Source organism: Trichosurus vulpecula, chromosome 1 (genome assembly GCF_011100635.1).
Source record: "Trichosurus vulpecula isolate mTriVul1 chromosome 1, mTriVul1.pri, whole genome shotgun sequence".
Taxonomy (NCBI): domain Eukaryota; kingdom Metazoa; phylum Chordata; class Mammalia; order Diprotodontia; family Phalangeridae; genus Trichosurus; species Trichosurus vulpecula.
This window is the reverse complement of record NC_050573.1, coordinates 47,668,096-47,693,390: the sequence shown is the minus strand read 5'-3', so window position 1 is coordinate 47,693,390 and position 25,295 is coordinate 47,668,096. Positions and strand designations below refer to the sequence as shown.

The window sequence follows — 25,295 nt, the reverse complement described above, 5'->3', positions numbered from 1 at the left end:
TATTTCTCATGGTAGGCTATATCAGTACTGCATTATCCATCCCCCATTCGAATATTCACAAGAATGAGATTTCTACTTTAATGATTTTCCTGATACTCTCCGAGTCTAGATTCATCAATCCATCTGTTCCTAAATTACTAAAACAGACAAGAGGAGCTATTTTTAGTTGCTAAGGTCCTGCATTCCAAAATAAGTAAGATTCCCACAGAGAGCCAATATTTTGCTTCTGTAAGGAGCTGTTTCTGTATTGCTAATGTCACAGGATGTTTTTCAAAAAGGAGACAGACAAAGGCTGCCTGTGTTTCGACTGTCATACTTAATAGATCCCTGTAATTTTTGTTTCTGCTATTCTTAGTGGTACGTATCAAGTTAGTATTTTCCTTTCCTTCCTGTTAAAATTTGTTTAAAAAATCAATCACAACTATAAAGGCTGATTTGCTTCTCTGTGATTTATTTTCAACTCGTGATTTCTTATTTTTACATTAGAAGTTTTTTTCTGGTTGTTTCTTCTACTTCACTTAAGAGATTAAAGTATACTCAATCAACCAACAAGTATTCCCTGAGAGCCTACTATGTTCGATGCACTGTGTCAGAGCTCTAGGGATAGTGACCTAAAAAGAGGTAGTCTCTACCCTCAAGGCATCTACATTCTACTAAGGAGAAAGCGCATTCACAGATGAGTAAACACGGGATCTGTTGTTGTTGTTGTTCTGTCTCACATTACTCTTTGTGACCCCATTTGAGGTATTCTTGGCAAAAATACTAGAGTGGTTTACCGTTTACTTCTCCAACTCATCGACAGATGAGGAAACTGAGGCAAACAAGAATAAGTGACTTGCCAAGGGTCACATGGCTAGTAAGTGTCTGGGGCCACATTTGAACTCAGGTCTTCCTGACTCCAGGCCCAGTGCTCTACACTGAGTCATTCAGCTGCCCAGGATCTATGCCCCCACCCCAAAATGGATATAGGACTTGAGAATCAGGAAGACTTCAGTTCAAATTCTGCCTTAGACATTTAATAGCTGTGTGTCCCTGAAAAAAAGTCACAACCTGTCTGTGCTTCCATTCATTCGTCTATAAAATAAGAAGGCTGGACTAAATGGCCTCTGATGACTGTTTCAGATGTAAATCTCCAATCCTATGATGGAGAAGGGAGAAAGGAGAGAGCCAAAACTGAAGGAATCCATAAAACTGTCTTGAATAAGTCACACTTGAAGGGAGTGCCAGGGGATCCAAGAGGCAGAGGTAAGAAAAAAGAATATTCCGGAAGTCAGGGAATAATCTGTGAAGAGACACAGAGGCCTGAGACAGAATGTCAAAAAGGAGCGTGGTAAGAGCACTGTATCCACAAAAGAACATGTAGTCAGTGTGGACAGATAGGCTTTCCAAATGGCAAAAAGTTTTCAATGCCAAACACTAAAGGCAACAGGAAGCCCCTGAAACTTCTGACCAGAGGAGTGGCATGGTCACCCAGCTACTTTAGAGTGACCAATGTGGCAGCTACGTGGAAGACGGACTGGAGGAGAAGGAGACTGGGGTTGGAAGTTCAATCAGGAAGGTCTGGCAATAGTACAGGCGAGAAGTGATGTGGGCCTGGCATGAGTAAAAAAAGGGGACGAACTCAAGAAAGGCTAAAGAAGCCTCACTGACAATACCTGGCAAAAGACTGGATAAGGGGAGGGGATGAGTCTGAAAAATCAAGGAGGGTGCCTATGAAATAGGAGAAATTAGTGGTACTTTCAAAAGAAACTGAGAAACTGGGAGGAGCTTTAGGGAGGCAGCTCAAGAGCATTGTTTTGGTTACATTGAGTTTGAGATACTTATGACACAGCTAAGTGGAGATGTCCAGCAGGCAGATCAGGGACTAGAATCTCAGTAGAGAGATAAGGGCAGAAAATGTACATTTAGGAGCCACCCCCATAGGAAACAGGTGAATCTAAGGGAAGTGAGGAGCCTACCAAGAAGGAGATGATACAGAGATAAGAGAAGAGACCCTAGGACAAAGCCCTGGGGTTTGTGTACCCTTGCAGAGTACTGTAGTAGGACATGGAGGAGGGGCCAACAAAGGAGACCCAGAAGGATGAATGCAACAAATATCAACAAAGCACAATTTTAAAGTTAACATTTACCGAATGGTATAGCCCCCAACATATAATTTGTCTTACCTTAAACAACTCACTAATCAAATAGAAGCCACTTTATTCTGTATACAGACCCCAAAACCAATTGAGGGTGGTGGGGGAAGGGGGAGCAGGTAATGTAGGAAGGATATAAGGATATTTGATCAGTTAAAATGTCAACAAAATGTAAGAGAAAAACTGTCTTTTTAACTCTATTACATTATTAAAATGAAGTGCACCTCAATTTGAAATGAACCTAAACAGACAAATTAAGGGACATTATTGCTCTTTACAAAAGGAGATTTAATTTTATGTCTTCAGGGTGCTTTAGGTGGTAATTCCCCTAAAACATTTAAAAACCTGCATATAACCAATTTTAAAGGAAACCTCTACAATTAAAGAAAGGGACACTTTTTAAAGAATCAACACACAGAAATAGACGGCTATTTTTTTTTTCCTTTCAGTGGAACAAAGAGGATGGTAGAATGAAAAAAGCTCTGGCTTTGGAGTTAGGAAACCTGGGCTCTATTTCAAGCGCTACTACTGACTTGCTGTGTGACCTTAACAAGTCACCTCATCTCTCTGGGTCTCCTTATCTGGACAATGTCAGGGCCAGAATAAAGGATCTCCCAGGGACCTTCCCACACTAACATTCTAAGATCCTATGAAGAGAATTAGACAATATTAAAACTAATGCTACTAAAGCTGAGCATGGATCTAATATGGACATTTACAGTTATGACATTTTTCTACACTTTAAATTTAAAATTTTTTATTCTGTCTTGCACTGTACTGCCTTTTCTGTAAACTGCAGGTAAGTTTCAAAGACACAGGAAAGACCCCAACATTTAAAATGCCACACACAAAGAATCCTCAGCAATGTATAACCAGACATAAAATAAGTTTTAGATGACAAGCATGCTGAAAGCTATCATTGCTTTACAGATGAATAAGAAAAAATAACTAAGAACTGTGCTGTCACTTAATCATGCAATTTCAGTTTCAAAGTTTATAGTTTTGAGAAAGGTTCATTGTTGTATTATGATTTTTTTTAAAATAAGGAATGGGCACTGGGAAAAAATATTGAATAGCAAATACTTTATTGAAGGTTAAAATAATCAAATCTGGATGAATCTAAAATCCGGGATGAGACTACATTTTAGAACCATCGAAAAGTACCTGAAATGGCTGCTGCGGGGACGCAAAAGCAGCAGAAACATTTGGAGGAAGCTGGGTTGCAATAGCAACAGGAGTCCCAGTCTGCCCATCCTTTCCTGTCACAACCTTTACCTGAGAGAAGATATTTTGAGAAAAAAGGGAAAATAATTTTTAAGACTGCTCAAAAATGCTTTGGCATTTTATCACTGATATTTCACTCAAATCTGGTAGGGAAAAAAATACTAGGTACTAGAGTGACAGTTTATAAAAGCCAAAGTTTTCCGAATGCAATTTTTGCAGCAAATCCAACTTATCAAGTGAAATATACTTTTGTTAACTTCTTGTTTAAAAAAAAAACATAAAAAAGAATGGCAGACAGTCTTTTCATTAAAAAAAATCCATTCAATATATAGGCAACTTGTAAGGTGCCAACTCTATTACCAGAAGAGGCAAGACTAGAAGGCCAATGAGCCATGTTCAACAGGAAGTGATAAGGACAAAGGAAAAATGCACAAAAAGAAGAAATCAGTTTACAGACAAAGTCTGTTTCATTGGCAAATAAACAAAGAAAAACTGAATTTAATTATTTTATACCAATTCTGATAAAAAAAAACCTTAAAACAATTATATATTTATCTTTTGAAAGATATGAAATGGTTCCCATTGTCAGAGTGTTAAAGAAAACATATAATGACAAAGCCACACCAGATACATCCATTAACATCAATGAGCATAAGCAAAGAGACTAGCATTTGGGTACCAAAGGGCTGATTTCTTTGCAGAATAAGAGATGGCAGAGATTACATCAGCTAACTCATAAAACAAAACAAGCTCCACCAACACAGATTCACAGCACATGACACAGAAGCACAATATACAGTGCATCACAGTACAATTCATCCCTACAACTTGTTCTGAGTCTAGGAAATACAAATAAAAGATCATAAGCTTTTAAGAATCCTTTAGCTTGGGGAAATTCTTCAATAATTCACATCCACTATACACAAACTAAGATCAAATCCCAGAAACGAAAATTTTCCTACAATTACAATTTTAAAGTCATATCCTCCATGAAGACTGAAGCCTAAAATGACTATTTCCCAAAACTATATATCATTTTATATTTGTACACAGTTATTATCACATTTAAATGATATAACAGAGTGATACTATATAAATTCTAGGAAATTCTGCTTCTGATTGGTCCTATGGAGAAGACACATTGACTCAACCTTCCTGTTTAGGAATAGGGAGGTGGGGAGGAAAACCATATATAAAATAGTAACGACACCTTTTTTTAGAAGCAAATGGATATTTTTGTGTATGTTTACTTAGTGATGAGTCTACCCCTAAGGAATAAGGTGTAGAACCTAGAGAAGCAACCTGAACACGTTTACTGAGTTATTAAATACTCTCCAAAACACCATTCAAGTCATCAGCCAAGAGCCTAGATTGAAGAAAAAAAAATTTAGTCAAATCAGTTTCGTTAGATTAACCAAGCTGAAAAGCCCTGTTTTTAATGAAAACATTTTAAATGACTTTACAACTGCAAAAATCACCACCATCGTTTTCCTTTCAAAACACAGTCATTGCTCCTTCCTATGGGAAAAAAAAAAGAACTTAAGAAAAATATATTCTTAATGCTATCAATCTTTATGAATAAGATCCTTCCATAACTAAACCCTTAAAAATATCAAACTGAAACAAATATTTTATTTACCATTTCACAGACTTTGTCCTCCTTGACATTTCTCCTCTAAATTATTAAGAAATATACTTCTTACCTCATCATTGATGACTTCAGATTTTTCCTCCTCTTCCTCTTCCTCAAGATCCAAATCATTTTGCTTAAGATACGCTTGCAAGGGTGCATAGTGTTTTTTCTTAAAAGCTAAGAAATCCATCATATTCCCTTGAAAATGCTGCAAGAAAAACAGTTCAATCAAACACTCCCTAAAGCTCTCTTTCAGAGCCTCCATCTCCCTGTAATGATGGTCCAGGCATTGCTTCCTCATCTGAGCTGTTTCTTGAGACGCTGCTGGAATCTCCTCCAATTTTTTAGGTACTTTTTTCACTCCCAAACTTCCTGCAGGAGCGAGAGGAAGGCTGGAAAGACCCTGTGGCACAGCAGCTCGAGAAGGGCTGGTCGGTCCAGGGGGTGGTGAAGTCATCCCGAAGGCTGAAGGGCCTCCGACTCCAGATATTAAGACACCCGAAGGCCTCTCAAACCCCATAGGTCTATTCAACTGCTGTCCTTGAAGTACTTGCTGCTGTTGAATCAATTGTCCTTGAATAATACTACTGATCTGGGGTGGCAAGCTGGTCGTTGCAATGTGACTGGGGCTAGTCAAAGGCTGCATACTGGCACCACTAGCTACCGGGCTCTGGGGTCCGAGATGATGAATGGTGCCGCCCGTCTGGGCGTGGGGCTGTGAAAGTCTGCGTTCTCGAACGGTAATAGGGGCCCCTGCGTGCTGGAGTTGAACCTGCCCTCCCTGAGCAATCTGGGTGATGCCTGAACCCTCCTGGTACACAAAGTGTCCACCATTCGAAGGGCTCAAACTGATCTGTCTCACAAGGACACTAGCATCCACAAAGCCTCCAGTGGGGCTGGAGCTGCAAATACCCAGTCCCGGGCCAGGAGTGCCTGCCCGCACACTCTGTAAGGCCTGAACTGGCCCAGGGCTGGGCTGGGTTGGGCTTTGAGACTGGACTTGTTGGGGCAACGGGGAGGTAACTTGAATGTAGGATGGGGAGCCATGTTCAAACCTCCTTTGCTGAGAATTAAACTGAAAACCTGGGGAAGTTGGATTGGGGATTGGCAAAGGGGTCAGGGTGATCTGCTGGTTTCCTCCAACTACTGGTCCAACATTCTGAAGGGTAATGTTTACATTCTGACCAGCTACTGGACTTCTATTCATAAGCTGCTGTATTTGGTAACTGGGAGACTGTGGTGCTGACGGGCTTGCTGAAGGAGCAAATGGAGCTGCAGGGGACTGGGGTAGATTTGAATGTGACTGCTGGTCTTCCCCTTCACTCCCTGTGAAGGACCTGGACCTCTGGGGCTGGACATTCTGAGGACCGCTGCCATGGTGCATTATCGCTTCCTTTTTTCTTGTAATTTAATACTATCCTAAAGAAAAAAGAAAATTAAAACTGAGTTATTTGATAGCAAAAACACTATTTTTGATTACCATTTATTTAGTGTGATAAAAGTAAATGTATAGTAAAAGTACAAGAGCTGTTGAATATTTTAATTATCCACTAATTTTTAGGATTCCAAAGCAGGAAATTAATCAGAGAGTTAACAAAAGCTCATTTTTTTTCAATCGAGCCAAAACATTTACAACACTTGCATTCTTTAATTCTCAAACACATACAACTGGACCACAACCTAACAGTCCTGCTCCAGGCTTCACACTATCATCCTTCACACCCAATCAGTTAGTTACCAAGTCCTATCAGTTCCCACTCTACAACATCTCCTAATGTAGATCCCTCTTCTCCAGTCACATCACATGACCCTAGAACAGGTGCTTAACACCTCTTGCCTTTTAATTGGTCTCCCTGTTGCCTTCTAAAAACCATTCTCCACACAGTGCCAAATTGATATTCCTATTGCAAAGGTCCCACCAGCATCTGCCAATGTTGATAACCTTTCCCCTTCTGGGTACTCTCTCCCCCTGCATTTTCATGACCTTACTCTCTTGGTTCCATTACTTGTTTTTAGTTACTTTTTTGCAATCTTCTTCCATGCCATGCTCTCTTCTTGAGTGTCCGCCAATGCTCAGTCCTGGGTTCTCTTCTCTTGTCTCTCTTACTTAGTGATCTCGTCCATTCCCATGGGTCCAATTATCATCTATATGCGAAAAATTCCTAGAATGATTTATTCAGCCCTAGTCTTCCTAAGCTTCAGTACTGCATCATCAGCTGCCTGTCAGAAATTTCAGACCAGATGTCCAATAGACATCTCAAATCCATATCCAAAACAAAACTCACTAACTTTCCCCCAAAACTCTTCTTCTTTTGAATTTCCCAATTACTGTCCATCTTTCCAATCACCCAGGATCACAATCTCATGTCATCCTCAATTCCTCTCTCTCACTCAGCCCACATATCCAAGCAGTTGCCAGATCCTGTCATTTTTTTCTTTACAACATCTTCTAATTACATGACCACCACCCTAATTCAAGCCTTTATCATCTCTTGCCTAGACTATTAAAACAGCTTTCTAACTGGTCTTCCTGAGCCATCTCTACCCATTCCAACCCATCTTCCACTCAAATGCCAAAGAGATTTTCCTAAAGCACAGGTCTAACTATGTTACCCTCCAGCTCAATAGACTCCAGTGGTTCCCTATTTCTTCCAGTATCAAATATTAAATGCATAACATGTAAGCAATTATGTACAATAAAATATATGAGATAAATTGGATAGATATCAAAGACAACTCAAAAAACTCTCATCTGTCCATCCATAGCACAAAGGAAAAAAAATGAACTTTTAAATGTCTGCATAGAGTGAATTCAGAAGAATTCAGAGATCTAACACCTCTGGTCCATAGATGAGGAAACTGAGACTCAGAGAAAGGACGTAACTTGTCCACAATAACAAATCTTTACATAGAAGCAGAAGCACATTCTTTGCTATCAAGTCTCATGCTCCTTCCCTCAAATCAAGACATCCACAGTAAGAAATTTAATGTCAAGGAGAATAATAATTTTAAACTGAGGCTAAGATTACATATTTCTTTCTCTTGCCTGCAGTTAATTATTGAAACAATTTCTAGAGATGGAGGTGGCAGAGATCAATTGTTGAGCTTTGAGTAGGGAAGCTCCGAGTTTTAATCTTACTTCTGTAACTCACTATTTTATCCCAAGCAAATCATTATATAATATGTACCTCAAACAACTCATCAGGACTTATCCGCAGTCCTACCATGAAAGCTGTCCTTTCAAAAGAACTAGGTAAAGTTACAACATCTGATACGAAGATGTGTCAAAATAAATTAATGCTGATGAAATTTCTGTCCTTGCAAACAAAACAGTTTCATTATCGTTAATAACTGTTAAAGACATCAGAAACACCTCAGCTTAAAAGGACAAAAAGATTACTAAGTCAATTGATGTTACAACGTAAACAAAAAACCAAACTTACAAACTTTACATACTAATAAATTAACCCAGTATTAGAATATTCATTTGAAACACTGCACAGTGAAAGATAATACCCAAAATACTTAGCCCAATTCTAATCAATTGAGATAACATTTGTAAAGTGCTTAGCACAGTGCCTGGCACTGATGGGTGCAATATAAATGCTTATTCCCCTCCACCTTTCCAGCCAGCATCACCCCCAAAAGAAGCCCAACTTCTAAAAGGATGTTGTATCATCAACCTCAGCATTCATACCATTCCCCTTACAAAGTCAAATGCCTTCTCTTCCACTCTAGCCTATCCAAGTGCTACGCCACCCATTTTTCCACCTCCTCCAGCCCACCAAGATCATTCTTTTCTTTAAACACAATTACCTATTATCTTGTATTGCTTTTTCATTTTTCATCCTCTCTAACCAGAAGGTATACTCCTGGAGAGCAGGGACCATGGCTTATGTTTATTTAAATTTTCTTTTACACTAAATACAATACTTTGTACATAAAAGCTAAAAAACACTTACTAATTAGTTCCTCTGTTCATTCAATGTGAATTTATCTTGGGCAAATCACATCATCTCTGTGCCTCAGTTTCCCCATCTGCAAAATGAGCGGGTTGGACTAGATCAGTAGTCTCCAAAGTTAGGGCTTTGTTGGAAAGCAGTCTGAAAGAAATTAGATACAAACCAACAGCTCAGACCATATATTAAAATAAAATCCAAAAGTTTTTATGATTTAGACATACAAGTTGACATCTGAAGCAAATTAGAGGACCAAGGAAGAAGCTGCCTTTCTGATCTTTGAATAGGGGTACAGTTAATAACCACAGAAGATAAAATGGAAAATTCTGATTATATAAAATGAAAATAATTTTGCACAAACAAAATTAATGCATTTAAAATTAGGAAAACAGGTAACAAAAATGTTTGCAGCAAATTTCTCTGATAAAGTGTCATATACCAGAATACATAAGTAACTTATTCAAATTTAGAAGACGAAGAACCATTCTCCAAAAGATACATAGGCAAAGGGTAGGAACAAACAGTTTTCAAGGGAAGAAAACAAAGCTGTTAACAACTAGATGTGTTTTAAATCACTATTAGAGAAATTCAAATTAGTTCCACATCTCAGCTATCAGACTAGCAAAGATGACGAAGGAGGAAAATGTGCAATGTTGGAGGGACTACAAGAAAACAAGCATCTTCATACACTGTTGCTGCTCCAGCCATTCCAGGAAGCAATTTCAAACTGCATCCCAAAAATCACTACTCTATGATACCCTTTGAGACCAGCCCCCTCTCCAAACCTCTATTAAACCTGTACCTCCAAAAGAGATCAAGGAAAGAGAAAAAGGACCATATGTACAAAATATTTTTAGCAGCCTTTTTATAACAGCAAAAGCTTGGAAAATAAAGGAATGACAATCTGTGGGGGAATGGCTAAACAAATTATGATATATGAATGTAATGGAATATTATTGTGCCATTAGAAATGACAAAATTTCAAAGTTTCAAAGGAAACAGCAAAGTCTTATTAATGGATGAAGAGCAAAATGATAACTAAATGAACAATTTATATAACAACACTAAGAAAAACAATTTTGGGGGCAGCTAGTTGATGCAGTGCGTAGAGCACTGGTCCCAGAGTCAGAAGGACCTGAGTTCAAATTCAGCCTCAGACACTTGATACACTTGCTAGCCGTGTGACCTTGGACAAGTCACTTAACCCCAACTGCCCTGCATTCCCCCCTCCAAAAAAAAAAAGAAAAACAACTTTGAAAGACTTTAGATCTCTGACCCGTGCAATAAAAAACATCACAACTGCAAAAGAATCAAAGATAACTGGTATCACCCACCTCCAGAAAAGTAGGCTTAAAATGCAGAATGAGACATACATTTGTGAACATGACCAATGTGTGAATCTGTTTTGCTGGATTATGAATATTTGTTATGTGAGTTTTCAACCAAGGCAGTGGGGGAAGAAAATAAATGCTTGTTAAAATAAATAAAAGGACAAAAAATGAATAGTTATGGGCTATAATCAAGGTTAAACAAGTAAATGGACTGTTAATCCAAAGAGATACTTGGTATGTTTTATATCCAATGTGCTAAAAAGTGTGGTTTCATAACAAATTAAAGAATATGTCAAAAAATAAAAACAAAAACAAAATGAGGGGCCTTGGTCTGACCCCAAAGGGTATGTAATCAAGGATAGTAAGATGGGTTCACATCCCAGTCTCCAATACCTTTCAATCTAGTTTAAACCATTGTCTCCACATCCTGCCCTGCTCCCCATCATCTTGTGGCTACTCGGGCACCCCTAAGTTCTTATAATTTACTCAGTGAGTAAATTCCTATACATACCTTTTATTTTTTCATTAGAAAAGGGTAGCATAGGATAAACAGATATGGATGGACTACAATAACATTATCTTTTTCCTTAAACCCACTCCCTTCTCTACATAGCACCACTATCCTTCCAGTATCCCAGGTTCTCAATTTCCTTGCTATCCTTGAATAATCACTCAACTGAAGATGTTCATTTGGCAATATCTCTCAACTTCCAAATCTGATGTCCTTTTCCTAATCTCTGTCCTTTCTTGACCTATCTGTATCATCTGACACTATGGCTCATCCTCTCCCCTCTATATACCCTCTCCTCTCAGGGTTATTATGTCACTGCTCCTCTTGGGAGCAGTCTTCTGCTCGTTTGACTCCCCTTTCTCAGTCGCCTTTGCTCCATCATTCACACTACACTTCCTAACAGGTGTTATATATACCCCAAGGGTCTGTCCCGAGCCTCTTTTCTCTATTCTCTCCATACTCTCTCACTTGGTGATTTCATCAGCTTCCAAGCGTTTAGTTATCTCTGTACAGAGGGTTCTGATACGCATACATACAGACCTAATCTCTCTCCTCAACTCTAGTCCTACATTACCAACTACCGCATATTTCAAACCTGGTATCTGTAGACATTTCAAACTCAACATGCCCAAGATAGAACTTGTTACCTTTTGTCTCAAAACCCACTTCTCTTCCAAACTCCCTATTTCTATTAAGGGCACTATCATCCTTCACAGTTTTGCAAGTTGTGCTTGCAGTTAGCCCTGACCCCCTCATTTTCCCTCATGCCAAATCTTGTCATTTCTGCCTCCACAACATCTCTCCCATCCATCTCCTCTTCTCTTAAAAGGCTATTACCTTAGTTCACGCCTTCCTCATCTTTCTCCAGAACTAGTGCAATGGCTTCTTAAGTTGTCCCTCTGCTTTAAGTCTCCCCTCTCCAATCAATCTTCCACAAAGCTGCCAAAATGATCATGTTAAAGCGCAGGTCTGACCATGTAACTTCCCTACTCAATAAATTTCACTAACTCCCTATTGACTTTAGGATAAAATATTACTTTATCATAACTTTTGTGAATTCTACTTTGGTATAAGTTTTATACTGTATAATTATTAGTAAAGTAATATGTATGCATAACTTATAAGTAAATAACATAGAGGGGATGCAAGCGCAATTTTTTTTAACTGATAAGGGGACACAATAAAAAAATTTGGAGATCACTAGACTAGACAACCTCTAAGTTCCAGCTCTAAATCTAGGGTCCTATGATCCTATGATAAAGTACCAACCTAAGGGCACTGGGTATCTGAAAGGCAGGAGAAAGGAGGCAAGAACTAAGAGAAAAACAAGGCCAAATTTCTCCTGCAATCTGAGACTAAGGTACTAAAAATGAATTACCCTTAGACCTGAGTAAAATTGAACATCTCAGCTTCTCCCAATCCAGCCGGTCTTCTCATTCTCAGTTAATTCAGGCCAATGGCAAAGCACTGAAGACCTAAGTCTTGGTTCCCACTTTACCATTCTTCATTCAACAAGCATTCATTAAAGACCTACTATTCACTAGGGATACAAAGTCAACTTTCACCAAGGACCTAGATAAAAGAAGGGAGGGAAGTCATCTTGATTGGTAATAGAGTGCCCCTAGAATAACAAACTTCAGTCTCATCCATGACTCCTCACTCTTGTTCACCTTTACCAAATCTTGTCTCTATAGCTCCACATCTCTCAAGTACAGCCCCTCCTCCCCACTCAAAGGGCAACCATCCTGGTGCTGACACTCATCAGCTCTCCCCTGGACTATTCTAATGGCCTTCTCTATGATCTCCTTGATTGTAGCCTTTCCCCTCAATACCACATCCTCCTTCCACTCAGCTGTCAAGTCTGATTGTCCTGAAGTGCAGGTCTGACCATGTATATCTGATCAAGTATAAATTTCTGTTTGACATTTAAAGTATTTCACAACTTGGCCCCATAGGCTTCTTGCCAGCCTTCTTACACTTTATTCCCCTCCTCAAACTCTTTGATTCACCCATCCTGGCCTCCTCATTATTCCATTCTTCCAGTCACCATATCTTTGCAATGACTGTCTCCCATAATTGAAATGTACTCCCTCCTCATCTCTGCTTCTTAGAATTTTTCATTTACTTCAGGGTTAGCTCAAAGTACCAGCTTCTTCATGAAACCTCTTTCCTAGTCTTCTCAGTTGCTAGCAAAGCCCTCCCAAAACTACCTTTTATTTATTTTGAAAATATATGGTATGCATTCATATGTCATCTCCCTAATGCCTAGCAGTGCCAGACATAGTAAGTTCTTAATAAATGTTTGATGATTAACACTATGTATCCAGCTGGTCCCATACCCCAGATCATGCTTCCCCTCCCATCCCATTCAGCCATCCACCTAGGTCATCCTCCACTTGCCTGATATCCTTGACTCTCTCCCAGCCCCCTAGCCCCCTGTTTTCCATCTCTTGCTTTGGGCACAGTAATCCATTACTGCTATCATTGACTGCGTCCTGATACTTCATTGTCAGCCCAATACATCAATTCATCACCCCTGTGACTCCCCAGACCAAAATTCCTTTATGGTACGTGAATATAATGAAATCATACTGCACTGTAAGAAATGATGAATATGAAAAATACAGAGAACCATGGGAAGACGTACAGGAACTGATACAAAGTAAAATAAGCAAAAACAGAAAAAAAAATAAACATAATGACTATGACAATGTAAAGGTAAAGAAACAAAAAAAGGAAAGGAAAAGAAAGGGACTGTGTGATGATTATTATAAGCTTAGACCACAGGAAGAGCAAAGAAATGCCCCTCCTTCTCCCCTCTTTTGCAGGTAGAGGTCCATGGGTGCACAGCTGCCAGATTCATCTAAGATCTAAGTCAGTTTAGCCAAGCTGCCTTTTTTTCTTTCTTTTATGCTTTGTTATAAAGGATAACATACTGAGGATAAGAGAGAGAAACGAGATACCTGGAAATAAAGTTGAGACAAAAACAAAAGATATCGATAAAAATGACTAAATCTGAAAAGGTAAACTGGAACCAGATCGTGAAGGCCTCTAAATGGCAGGCTGAGGAGTTTGTACTTTATCATAGCATTATCAATCTCAAGTTGGAAGGGATCTTAAGAGTCCATTTAGTCCAACCCTTTCATTTTAGACAGGCAGAAACTGAGACCCAGGAAGATTAAATAAAAAAAGCACAATAGTAGTAAAGATCAAAAATAAAATTTAAAACCAAGTTCTCTGATTCTAGAACCAGTGCTCTTCCCACGGCACTGCATTGCCTCTCTAAGGGAGTCACTGAAAATTCTTGAGGAGAGTTGTAGGTTCAGAGTCAGGTTCTAGAAAGATTCTTTTGCCACAATGTGGACAACAGATCAGAGGAAAAAACCTGAAGGTCTTATGAAGACCAATAAGGAGGCAGTTGCAACAGTACAAATGAAAGATGATAAAGGTCTAGAGTGGAAACTATACTGAAGGAAAACATGAGTAGTCAAAGGGATATTATGGCAATAGCTGAAAAAGAAGAGACTGGAAATGAGTAAGTGTGAAGAAAAGGTAGCTTTTGAGGTGAAGATGATGAATTCTGTTTTGAACATGTTGAGTTCAAAACCCCTAAGGAGTATCAAGGTGGAGATGGCCAGCAAACCTAGAGCTCAGAAGGTAGACTAACCTGCATAATTATCTACAGAAAGATAATTGAATCCATAGGAGCTAATTAAATAATCAAGGAGAAGGAAAGAATGAGAGAGAGAGAGAGAACCCAAGATAAAATTTGATAGACACCCACAGCAAAGGAGAAGGAAATGAATGATGATCCAACAAAGAATCACAGATTTAGAGATAGAAGGGATATCAGAAATCATATAATTGGATCACCTCCTTTTATCCATATAAGAAAAAAAAGAGACCCTCAGAGGTTAGTCACATCCCCTGACTACAAATCAAGCAGTCTTTCCAAATCAGGAGAATCATTAACGGTTTAGAGAAGCCAATGGAGAAGAGAATATCCGGGAGGAGGAGGTAGTCAACAAAGTAAAAAGCTGCAAACAGGTCAAGAAGGATGGGACGTGAGAAAATGACATTCGATTTAGGAATTAATAAATTATTACCTTAGGGAAGTAGTGAAGTCATCAGAAATCAAAAAGCTGTGGAGTGTGAGGTGAGGAAACAGAAGAGGCAACTGCCTCAAGAAAACTTTTTCTTGAGTTTGTAGAAAGAAAGGGAGATGCAGGGTGACAGCCTAAGAGGGGTAGCAGGGTCAAGTGAAGGTTTTTTACAGACAAATGATAAGTATGCCATTATTTACAAGTATCAAGAACTAAGAGGAGATAAAGAGAAGTTGAAAACAGGGTGAGAGGGGAGAATATAGGAGAGATGAAAGAAGTGTCAAACTCCCTACAGGAATGCCAATTAATAGGATCAAGGACACAAGTGAAGAGGTTAGCCCTGGCAATGAAAAAGAACTGCCAACACCTCAGAGGTGGAAGGAGGAAATGAATAGAGGATAATGTAGAGGGGTTTCAAACTTTAAAAAAAGAATGAAAAGAGACTCAAGGTGGGGGGAGCCCTCAATTTTCTCAATAAAGAGGGGGAGGGGGGAAGAGTAAGAGGAAAGGGAATAGTATAGAACAAAGGTGTCAAATATAGGGGATGGACTGAGTGTAGTCCAAATAGATTAAAATGTAATTGGGAAGTATTTAACAAAATAAATAAAAATAGAACAAAGATAATGTTGGTTTTCTTTGTCAATATGTGGCACACAGGGATCCTTATTTACAGTCTAGTGGCCCCTTTCTATTTGAGTTTGACATCACTGGTGTAGGAACTTTGAAGAGGATAGAGGTTTGGAACAGTTGCCAAAGACAGTAAAGTACAACAGAGCCAATGGAGAGAAAAACTGGCTTGTAACTTAAGCAAGACACTCGACTTTCTTTGGCCCCAGTTTCTCCACCTGTAAAATAAAAGTACTGAGTTGGCTGACCTTTAAGACACCTTCTGGTTCTAAAGCTCTAGATACCAACCTTGTATCTCCCTACCCTCCATGAACTAGGTAGACAAAATGATTAAAAAAAAGAACTAGGTGAAAGAGTTACTCATGTTTAAAACTACAATTTATTTTTGGCCTACATGTGTTGAAAAAACAACACTGCATTTTTGTGATATCCACATTTAAGAAATTTAGATACGAAAAAACTGTTTTCTATAAAGTGTCATAAAAACACTAACACTTGTGGCATTTAAATTTAATAATTAATACTGGTTTTAAATGTCCAATTGTATTATCTATACAATTTACATAGGTAAGATTACAGTAGAAAAAAAAAAGACCACTAATTAAATGTTAATTCAGTTGTTTCTATTCAATTTTTTAAGCAGCACACACTACAAATTCAGAAATTACAAAAAGCATTTCTAGATATAAACAAACAAAAAAAGAATATGTGAACTAAACAAATAAATCCCTAAGTATTTTCTGAGTACTTATTAAGTTTAGTGTAGAAGAATATATCTGCCCCAAGTTTAAAGTAGTACGGGAGGTCTTCAGTCTTACTGCCTCAAGTCTCGGCCTTCCCCTATCTAGCCTCCACACATCTGCCCCAGTGATTTTTTTAAAGCAAAGATCTAGCTATGCCATCCCCTACTCAGCAAACCACAATCATCCCTATTATTTCTAGAAACAAATATGAAGTCCTCTGTGACATTTAAAGCTCTTTACAATCTGACCTCAACCTATCTTTCCAATATTAATTACCTTCACATACCCCAGTAAATAGTCAATAATCAATCAACCAATAAACATTTATTAAGCATCTATTGTTTGCCAGGCACTATTCTTAGCTTGGAGGAGACAAAGCAAGGCACAGGACAGTCCCCTGCCCTGAAAGAACTCACAATCTAATGTGGAAAGACAACACATGAAAAGAAGCTAAAGAGAGGGGAGGGCAGGGGGGGCACTCCCATATGGGTCTCTGTGCCTCTGCACTGGCCAACTTCCCTCCCGCTCTTGAAATCCCTAGTTTTCTTCAAGACTCGGTTCACCAAGTACCACCTTCTTCTACACCTTTACACCTACCACCTTTACTAATACCCTCAACTAGTAGTATTCTCCCTCCCAAATTACCTTATATCTATTCTCAATACGCCAACATACATACGTGTGTGGAGGGACAGAGAAGGGAATAGGAGGGGAGAGAGACAGAGTGGGTGACGAAGAGAGAGAATGAGAAACAATGAGAATAAGGGGCAGAGAATGAGAGAGAAACAGAATGAGAGTCAACAAAAAAGAAAAGGAGAGTCAGTAAGAGAGAGAACAAACTCCTTGAGGGCAAAGACTATTTCACATATGTCACTGTATCCTTAGCACTTAGCACAGTGCCTCGCACATAGCAAGCACTTAATAAACATTTGTTGTTTGGCTGACTCATTATGGTTTAAATGGACTCTGAAAATTACCACATGAAACAATGAGAAAATTATTAGACCAGAGGATCGAAAAGCAGTTAGATGTGTCAGTTAGGGAGGATGCCAGCCAAGAGCTGGGGAAAAAAATAATAATAAAGCACTTTAAAGTTTGCACAGCATATTAGAAATATTATCTCATCCTCACAATCCTGAGAAGGTGTTATTATTATACCCTTATTTTACAGTTGAGGAAATTGAGGCAGACAGAAGTAAAATGCCTTGACCAAGGTCACATAGCTATTAAGTAAGGTTGAATTTGAACTCAGATCTGACTCTACTCTATCCATGGCACCATCAGCTGCCAGAATAATACCAAATTATGTTCTAGAGATCCGAGATTTCTTTTTTTATGGTGAGATTCTAATAATGGAAATGCAAATTGGCATGGTTTGTTAGAATATAGAGAAATAATTTCATAATAAAGAAATACTGGTCTATTATTATGGACTTCTTTAACAGCTTTGCCGTCCTCTCTCTATTAAGGTACATCAACTCCAAGCAGCCAAACAGAACCAAAGGAGGCACTGGGAGGAGGATTGTTCAAGATCACATTTAAGTTCCCTTGCAACCTTAATATTGAGGGCATTAGTGTTTAGAATCAAGAAAGGCATACTATGAACATGAATTTCTTTATGAAGACTCCATATACCAGAATACTAACCTGGAAAGTTTAGGACAAACAAAACTATTTTTTTTAATACATAAAGTAATAAATCTGTGGGATTCATTACCTCAGATACTGGTAACAGATCACTTCAACAGAGAAAGGCTTCAGACATCCAGCCTTTACGGTTATCATCATGGTGAATAATCAATCAAGGTCTTCCCAAACCAGGCCTAGAGTAACTACTGAATGGACTATAATAATCCCCTCCAAACAAACTTGAATTTAATTCAACATGAAGTGCCTACTATGCCTAAGACACTGACCTAAAACATTTCACCTTTTCAGAGATGAAGAGTCCTTGTCTCTGGTTCATAATCCCATAGAGAGGTAGGGGAAGACAGAGAGAGGCTTTCACAGTTTATGGGGCCTTCCTCTCCTTCACACATTCTACACTCTAGCCACCCTGGCCACCCCTGCTGTTCCCCATGAGGCAGTATGGTACAAATGAAAGAAAGCTGTGTTTGGAGTCAGAGGGACAGGAGTTCAAATCCCACACTTTCTACTCATGAGATCTTAGGGAAATTACTTAATGTCTCTGAGCAATTTAATTTCCTGAACTGCAAAATAATGGGTTTGGACTATGATCTCTAAGATAACTTCCAGCTCTAAATCTATGACATGAAATTTGATATGCACGTCATCTATGCATTCATCTAAGAAACCAAGAAAAATATTAAACAGCACAAACCAAGCACAGCTACTCTGCTACAGATTTTCTAAACAGACCTAAATTCATAAATCATAAATAACTATTCTTTGGTCCACCCATTCAATCAATCCCAAGTCCATCCAACTAAAATCCTGTCTAGATCACATCTCTCTCTCCTATCCACAAAAGCAGAATGAAGAGACAGACAATGTAAATGTCTCACTAAAACCTCAGCAAATGACATATATACACGAACATTCCTCAGATCCACCAGTCAAGATGGGTCTGTCTAGCATGATCTTTTCTTGAGGAAGTATGATGTAGATACTTTGGGATCACCATTTCCTTTTCTAGATGTTCACTAACGATGCACCCTTTTAATACATTCTAGAATTTTTCTTGGAATCCAAGTCAAATTCATTGACTTAGGGTTTGTACATTCTATCCTCCCTTCTCTTTTTTGAAAACTGCAGCATATTTGCCCTTTTCTGTCCTGCAGCACCTCTCCATTATCTTTCTAAGAACTGACAGTGGCTCATCTTCATATCCACCCTGTACCATGCCAGTACCTTGGCTTGTAACTCATCTGGTGACTTTAACACATCAAAGCAGTCAAGTATCTTCTTACAATGCCCCTACTTGCCTAAGATTTCAACTCTGCATTAGTCATTTTCATTCTGTCCTTTCCAATCCAAAAACTTTGGACAGAGACTGTAACTCTAAAGTTTCTCTTGCAAATATCCCTTCTGTCTTCTCAGAGACCACCTGAGTTCAGACCCTTATCACTACCATCCCCCACACAGACTACTGCAAAAGTCTCCTAATTAGTCACCCTACCTCCAGTCACTCCCTTTTCCAATCCATTTTCCACACAATAGTCAAAATGATATTCCTAAAGCACAGGCCCAAAAATGTCACTCCCCTGCTTGAAAAACTTCACTGTTTCCCTATCTAGGTAGAAGCAGCTGATGGCAGTGTATAAATAAAACACTGGGCTTGGAGTCAGAAAAATCTAGGTTCAAACCTGGTCTCAGACAATTACTAGCTATGGAACTCTAAACAAGTCACTTAACTTCTGTCTCCTTCAGTTTCCTCAACTGTGAAATGAGGATTATAACAGTACCTGCCTCCCAAGACTTATTGAGATCAAATGAGATATTTGTAAAAAGCACTGTACCTAGCACATAGTAGATACTCTGTAAGTGTGTATTCCTTCTAGGGATATACAACATTTGGCAACAGTCCTTCAGAAGCTCTAGCCTGCCCTTCCTGGCTTATCCAACATTAGTCTTCTTCCCACTCTACCTCTCAGCCACAATGGTCTAGCAGCTGTTCTGCAGGCACAAAGTCCTCTTTCTGTCTCCTCCCTGTTCCCCACCCCTCCCTCCTCATTTTCCCCTCAGTAATCCCTTACTCCTTCAAGATTCAGCCCAAATGGGGCTGCCTCCCGGGTAAGGCCTTTTCTGATGATCCCATCCCCAGATGTTAGTACCACCCCTGTCCCCCAAATTACCTGTTTACTGTGTATATATTTTGTATTTACTTCTATGTGTGTATATTGATTCCCAACAGAATGTAAGCTCCATGAGAGGACCCTAATAAATACAGGACAAATACCTGAAAAAGAATCCAGAAGCAAAAGAAGACTGGAGTAGTTATATCTCCTTTCCCTCAACATTTAGGATACTTTGGAATTCTAACTCTGTGATCTTGTGATGATGCCATTCCCCCCCTTGATTCCATCCATCCTTCTCTGATCCTCCTCTTGCCTTCAATACGGCTATAAGGAACATTTTAAAAGCTTGTTTTTTTTTTTTATCCTTGGGAACCTTAGCTCCTTCTAAAGGACTAAGGACTATGCAACATACTTTTATATTTGTCTTCCATTACCTTCTCTTGCTTCCAAAATTTCTTTTGGAAATCTCCATTAAAATTTTGAATTATGCAACAAAAGTCATTAAACTATTCATAACCTTTAATCCAAATATCCCACTACTAGCCTCTACCCTAAGAAGGCCAAAAACAAACAGGCCCCACAAAATAGTCAGAGCAGCTTATTTTTGTAGTAGGAAAAGCCAGAATCAGTGTGGGTGCCCATCATCTGGAGAATTGCTGGTCAACTGTGGCATATGAATGTAATGTAACTATTATAACTACATGTAATGCACATATAATATAATATATATATAATGTAACTATTATACTATAAGAACTTAACATGAGAATTCAGAGAAGCATTGGGAAGACTATGAACTGATACAAAGTGAAGTAGAATCAACAGCAAACTGAAGCAAGAACAATATACAAAAAGAAATAACCAAAATAACGTAAATAAAAACAATAAAAGATAAGCAAACTGACTATAATGACCTATCGCAAAACTAGAGAACAAACAATGAAACACATTTCCCTTCTCTAGATGAGGTGGAAGACGTAAGAGATGTGGAATACTGCATAGGTTATCAGATGGACCACTGGGTTGATTGGTTTTACTTAACTGTTTTTATTATGAGTGATGGTTCACTGAAGGGAGGAATACATTAGGAAATGACTGGTGTCAAAACAAGTTGTATCAATAAAATTTTAAAAATAAAAATCAATGTAAGTTGATCTCTATGAAGGAAAATATTTAAAATAAATGAAAGCTCCATCAGTTAAAATAATTCCCTACAAATATACAACAGTGCCTTCAGGTGATTTCCCTTTTTTCTGCTTAATCAAAACAGCTTCTCTTTGTGGATTCCGATACCCCTCCTGGACAGGCTTTCACTATAGAATTTCAGTCTACAAGATCTTAGCCAGCATGGGTCAGACCTGCCTGGTTTTGTGAATGCTCTTGGAATGGCTACATCATTTCTCCTTCAGCACCCAGTTTCCCCTGCTGGTGTAAATCAAGTCCAGAACAGAAGTTCCCCTTTACAAAGCAAGTAAACCAAGAAAGTATTAGAGGCTCTTTGGCAGCAGTATGTGCATAGATAACTTAAATCCCCCATCACTACTATCCAGTGCCTTAATGGCAGGATATAGTCCTCCTTCCCTCTTTCTGAATAGGTAGCGTATGTTCTACTCCTGGGACGACACTGCCTTTTTTTTTGCCTCTGTTTACATGCCAATGAAATCTTGCCTGATTGCTGGATCTTCTCATATGACACTGTATTCTTAATATACCATACCATTACACCTCTATTCAACCTCCTTTTCCAATTTCCCTTACTTATGAATAAAGACATTCCCTTCCAGAACCAGTCCCAGGTCCTCAACTCAGTGATACTTATAAGGTAATTTTGCCTTCTTGCTTTGGGATCATCTTGTTTGTTACCCATTCTCTGTGCATTCATATAAAGAAAGATAGCTGAGGCCAGAGGCTGGACCAAGTGCTTCTCCAAAACTTTTGTCTCCTGGGTGTCTCTACTGCTATTCTTATTCCTTCATTGTAGCTGCTCCCTAAGGCATCTAAGGCATGGGTTTATAAATGCAAGGAATTTTCTCTTTTCTCCTTCCCTTTCAGTGTAGAGCCCTTCAAACGAGATTTGCAAGATCCTAACACATTTTCTTTTCAATCAGCCAATCTTTACATGTACTGCATCCCCAGCTAAGAGTTTTTCCTATATTTTAAGTCATGGTTCAAATCCTATTCTAAGATACTATCTCTCAGTCACCTATTCATCTCCCATATCTACCTCTCTCTTCTAAAACTTTGTTTTCAATGTGAAGCAGAGGTAAAAAGAATACCTATATCCCTAAAGTGACCTATTTACTGCTCAAGACTACATAATCTTTCCCAGGAATCTGTTCAGATTCCTGGTACTATCAATTTTGTTCCCATGAATTTCTACATATGAATAGAAGTCATTCAGTTTGACAAGTCTTGGGAGGTTCTCTTTCACACTCTATATAAGTTTCAGAAAAAGATAGCAATCCTCTTTCTTATTAATGTCCAATCAATAAAGAGCTGCCTTTATACCTTTCAGCAGAGAGTCAGTCACCAGCCATCACCACTCCTTTCTTTCTTATTCTGACTTTTACTGGAGTATCTCTAGTAACATTTGTGGATCCACCTAGAAGATAAGCAGCTACCTTTTCCTCCTCCAGACAATAGTCATTAGTTAGCGTTTATGGGACAGCAATTTAAAGTTAGCAAAGCACTTGTCTCCATTTTACAGAGGAAACTGAGCCCAACAAAAGTTAAGTGAATTGCCCAGAATCACATTGTCAGTATTTGGGATTATACTTGAAATCTGGTCTTCCTGACTCTAGATCCAGCAATCCAACCATTGCACTTACCTAGCTAAAAAGAGCTCCTATCTGTTACTTAACTTCAAGTATTCAAGGGTCTTTCTTTCCTTTTCCCTAGTTACAATCTTTCACTTTCCAATTTCCTGACACAGGTCAGGATTCTCCCCTGCCTCTTCAAATCCTGTTTCTCCTTTATTTTTACAAGTTCTCCATCCATTTATTAAAGGAAAAACTCATTCTTTCTGACAGGCCAAGAACAGAAGAGTTCTTCTAGTACCTCTCTCCCCTAGGGAGACCAGCCTGTTCTGGCAGAAGCAAGCAGTGCATGACCTGTGCAGGTCATTGTGAAATTCTCCCAGTTCTCTGTTTTCTGGAAGCAAAACTCTCAGTCTTGTTATCCTCTCTGGCAGCTAGGGGCCACCTTCCCAGGAAAAGTGCTAAACAAACTGACAGTGAGGGTTATCTTTGTCCTTCTCCTTGGACCATGAACAGATACAACCTATTTCCTTTCCCTGGTCTTAGCAGCAACTCCCTTTTCCTCTTCACTCTATTTCTCCTTGGGCACTTTTCTTTCTTGCCAAGTCTCAAAATCAAACAACCTGAGAGCTGGAAGAGACGTCAGATGCCATCTTGAATCTGCTGACTGATTAAGGAAAATTCTAAGGTACTCATTTCCAAAACAGCCCTTGGTATCCCACAAACACTTCTATACATCTTTCATATTTTTATACTGGAAAAAATTTTATTCTCACTGCCTCAAATTTAAGGTGGCTGGTTAACCTTAATTCCGAAATTAAGAGTCAAAATTACCTTAATATTTCAGGTCATTTTAATAAAAGCATATTAGAAAATAAAATAAATCCTTGTTTACATTCAGAAAAGTAAAATTTCTGTGAAAATGAGCACCTACGCAATGTTATGACACCTTTCAAAGCCAATGTTAATTTAATTAAAATGTTCTAAATAAGAGTAGGAAATAAACAATATTAATATTTTGTTATAACATCTAAATATGCACAAGTTCAGTATTACTCAAGGTCATTTTTAGTGCCATTTACTTAAAAAGTAAAGACTGTATGTACTTGTACCATTTTAAATTGTTCCCAAATAAGTTAGCCATAAAAGCAAAAAGGAATACTGTAAAAAAATGAATGATGTTGATAAAGAGTCTTACTAAATACAATCAAAACAACCCATTAAAACAGCTAAGTCAAAGACTGCTGAAGCCATTCAAATACCTTTTCCAAAACTGGCTTATTAAGAAAATCAACAATTTTCAAACAACGTCATGGCATTTGAGGCCTTTTCCAGCTTTAGAAATCTATAATTCAATCTTATGGCTGTAGGTTTTGATTTTATTTTTACATTAGATCTAGACTTTGGAGTCATAAGATCTGAGTTTAATATTTACTTGCTGTATTAACTCTGGTGGTGGGAATGGGGGTTGGGGGGGGGTGAGGCTCAGTTTCTAAATATACAAAACAAAGATGATGTACTAACAATGCTAGTTTCCTTCCTTCCGTTCTTCCTACTACCTGGCGTTATTCACATAAAGATCATTAGGATTACTTTTTAGATTTGTCAGGGTTAGGGTTAGAAAGGATCTTAAAGATTAACTATGTTCAACCTCTGTTGTAAGGCCCAGAAAGGTTAGGGGACTTTTCGAGGGTCACACAGGTAGGAAGTGGCGGGCCTGCGATGGAAGCCCGGGTGACTTGACACTCCATCCAACTTGCTTTACACTATATATAGTCGCTATACCTAAGACTAGTTTTAAACGATGGAAAGGTTTCTTGTTTCCGTGGGGTCTTCCTATGAGGCTCAAGAGAACCTAGCTGGGGACTAAAAGCAATGGGATGTCACCTAAAGATCACTTCCACCCCGGGGAAAGGTAAGAGAGGAATGAAGAGGAATGACAGCTCCACCGTTACTTTGGTCCCTTGCCCAACATCGCTCTGCCTCCAAGGAGGCTCCTACATCCCGCCCGGCCCGGGCAGATGATGGCGAAGAACAAAACAAGGAAGATGGAGCGAGGCAGAGAGCGCTACGCCCGGGGATGTGAAGGAGACCGAAGAGGTCAAGTCGTTTTCCAGTCTCTCGGGCCTCAGTTTCCTCCTGGGTTAAGATAAAGGGCGGGCTGGCCTGGCTGGTCTTCAGTGTCCCTAGCCCTGCGCTGCCCTGGGTGCCGACAACAATGGTCAGGGCGACGAGGGCTCCGTCTGCACGCAGGAGGACTAGGCTTCGCCTCCCCGGGCCCAACCCCTCCGCCGGTCCCTACATCTTCCCCCCACCCACCACAAAGAGGAGGCGACGGACTCACGTCCGGCGCCGAGGGAAGAGCAGGGAAAGCCCCGCGGCGGCCCTGCGCTGCCCGGTACGGCCTCTCCCACCTGAGCTCCAGCCCGAGCTTCGGAACCGCCTCGGCCCTCGGAGCCTCCGTCCGGCACTCCGTCCGGCCCTCCGTCAGTCCGTCCGTCAGTCCGTCGGCTGC

General features: G+C 39.3%; 1 protein-coding gene across 1 annotated transcript in view; it reads right to left on the bottom strand.

The window, feature by feature from the left end:
- EP400 (E1A binding protein p400) overlaps positions 1-6,391 on the bottom strand; it is a 117,330-nt gene extending 110,939 nt beyond the window's left edge. Inside the window, exons 1-2 of the mRNA XM_036753586.1 lie at positions 5,063-6,391; positions 3,300-3,410 (exon numbers count right to left, since the gene is read on the bottom strand). Of these exons, the coding sequence (XP_036609481.1) occupies positions 3,300-3,410; positions 5,063-6,376 (1,425 nt within the window). The 5' untranslated portion in view covers positions 6,377-6,391. The remainder of the gene's footprint in view (positions 1-3,299; positions 3,411-5,062) is intronic.
- Positions 6,392-25,295: the final 18,904 nt, after the last annotated feature.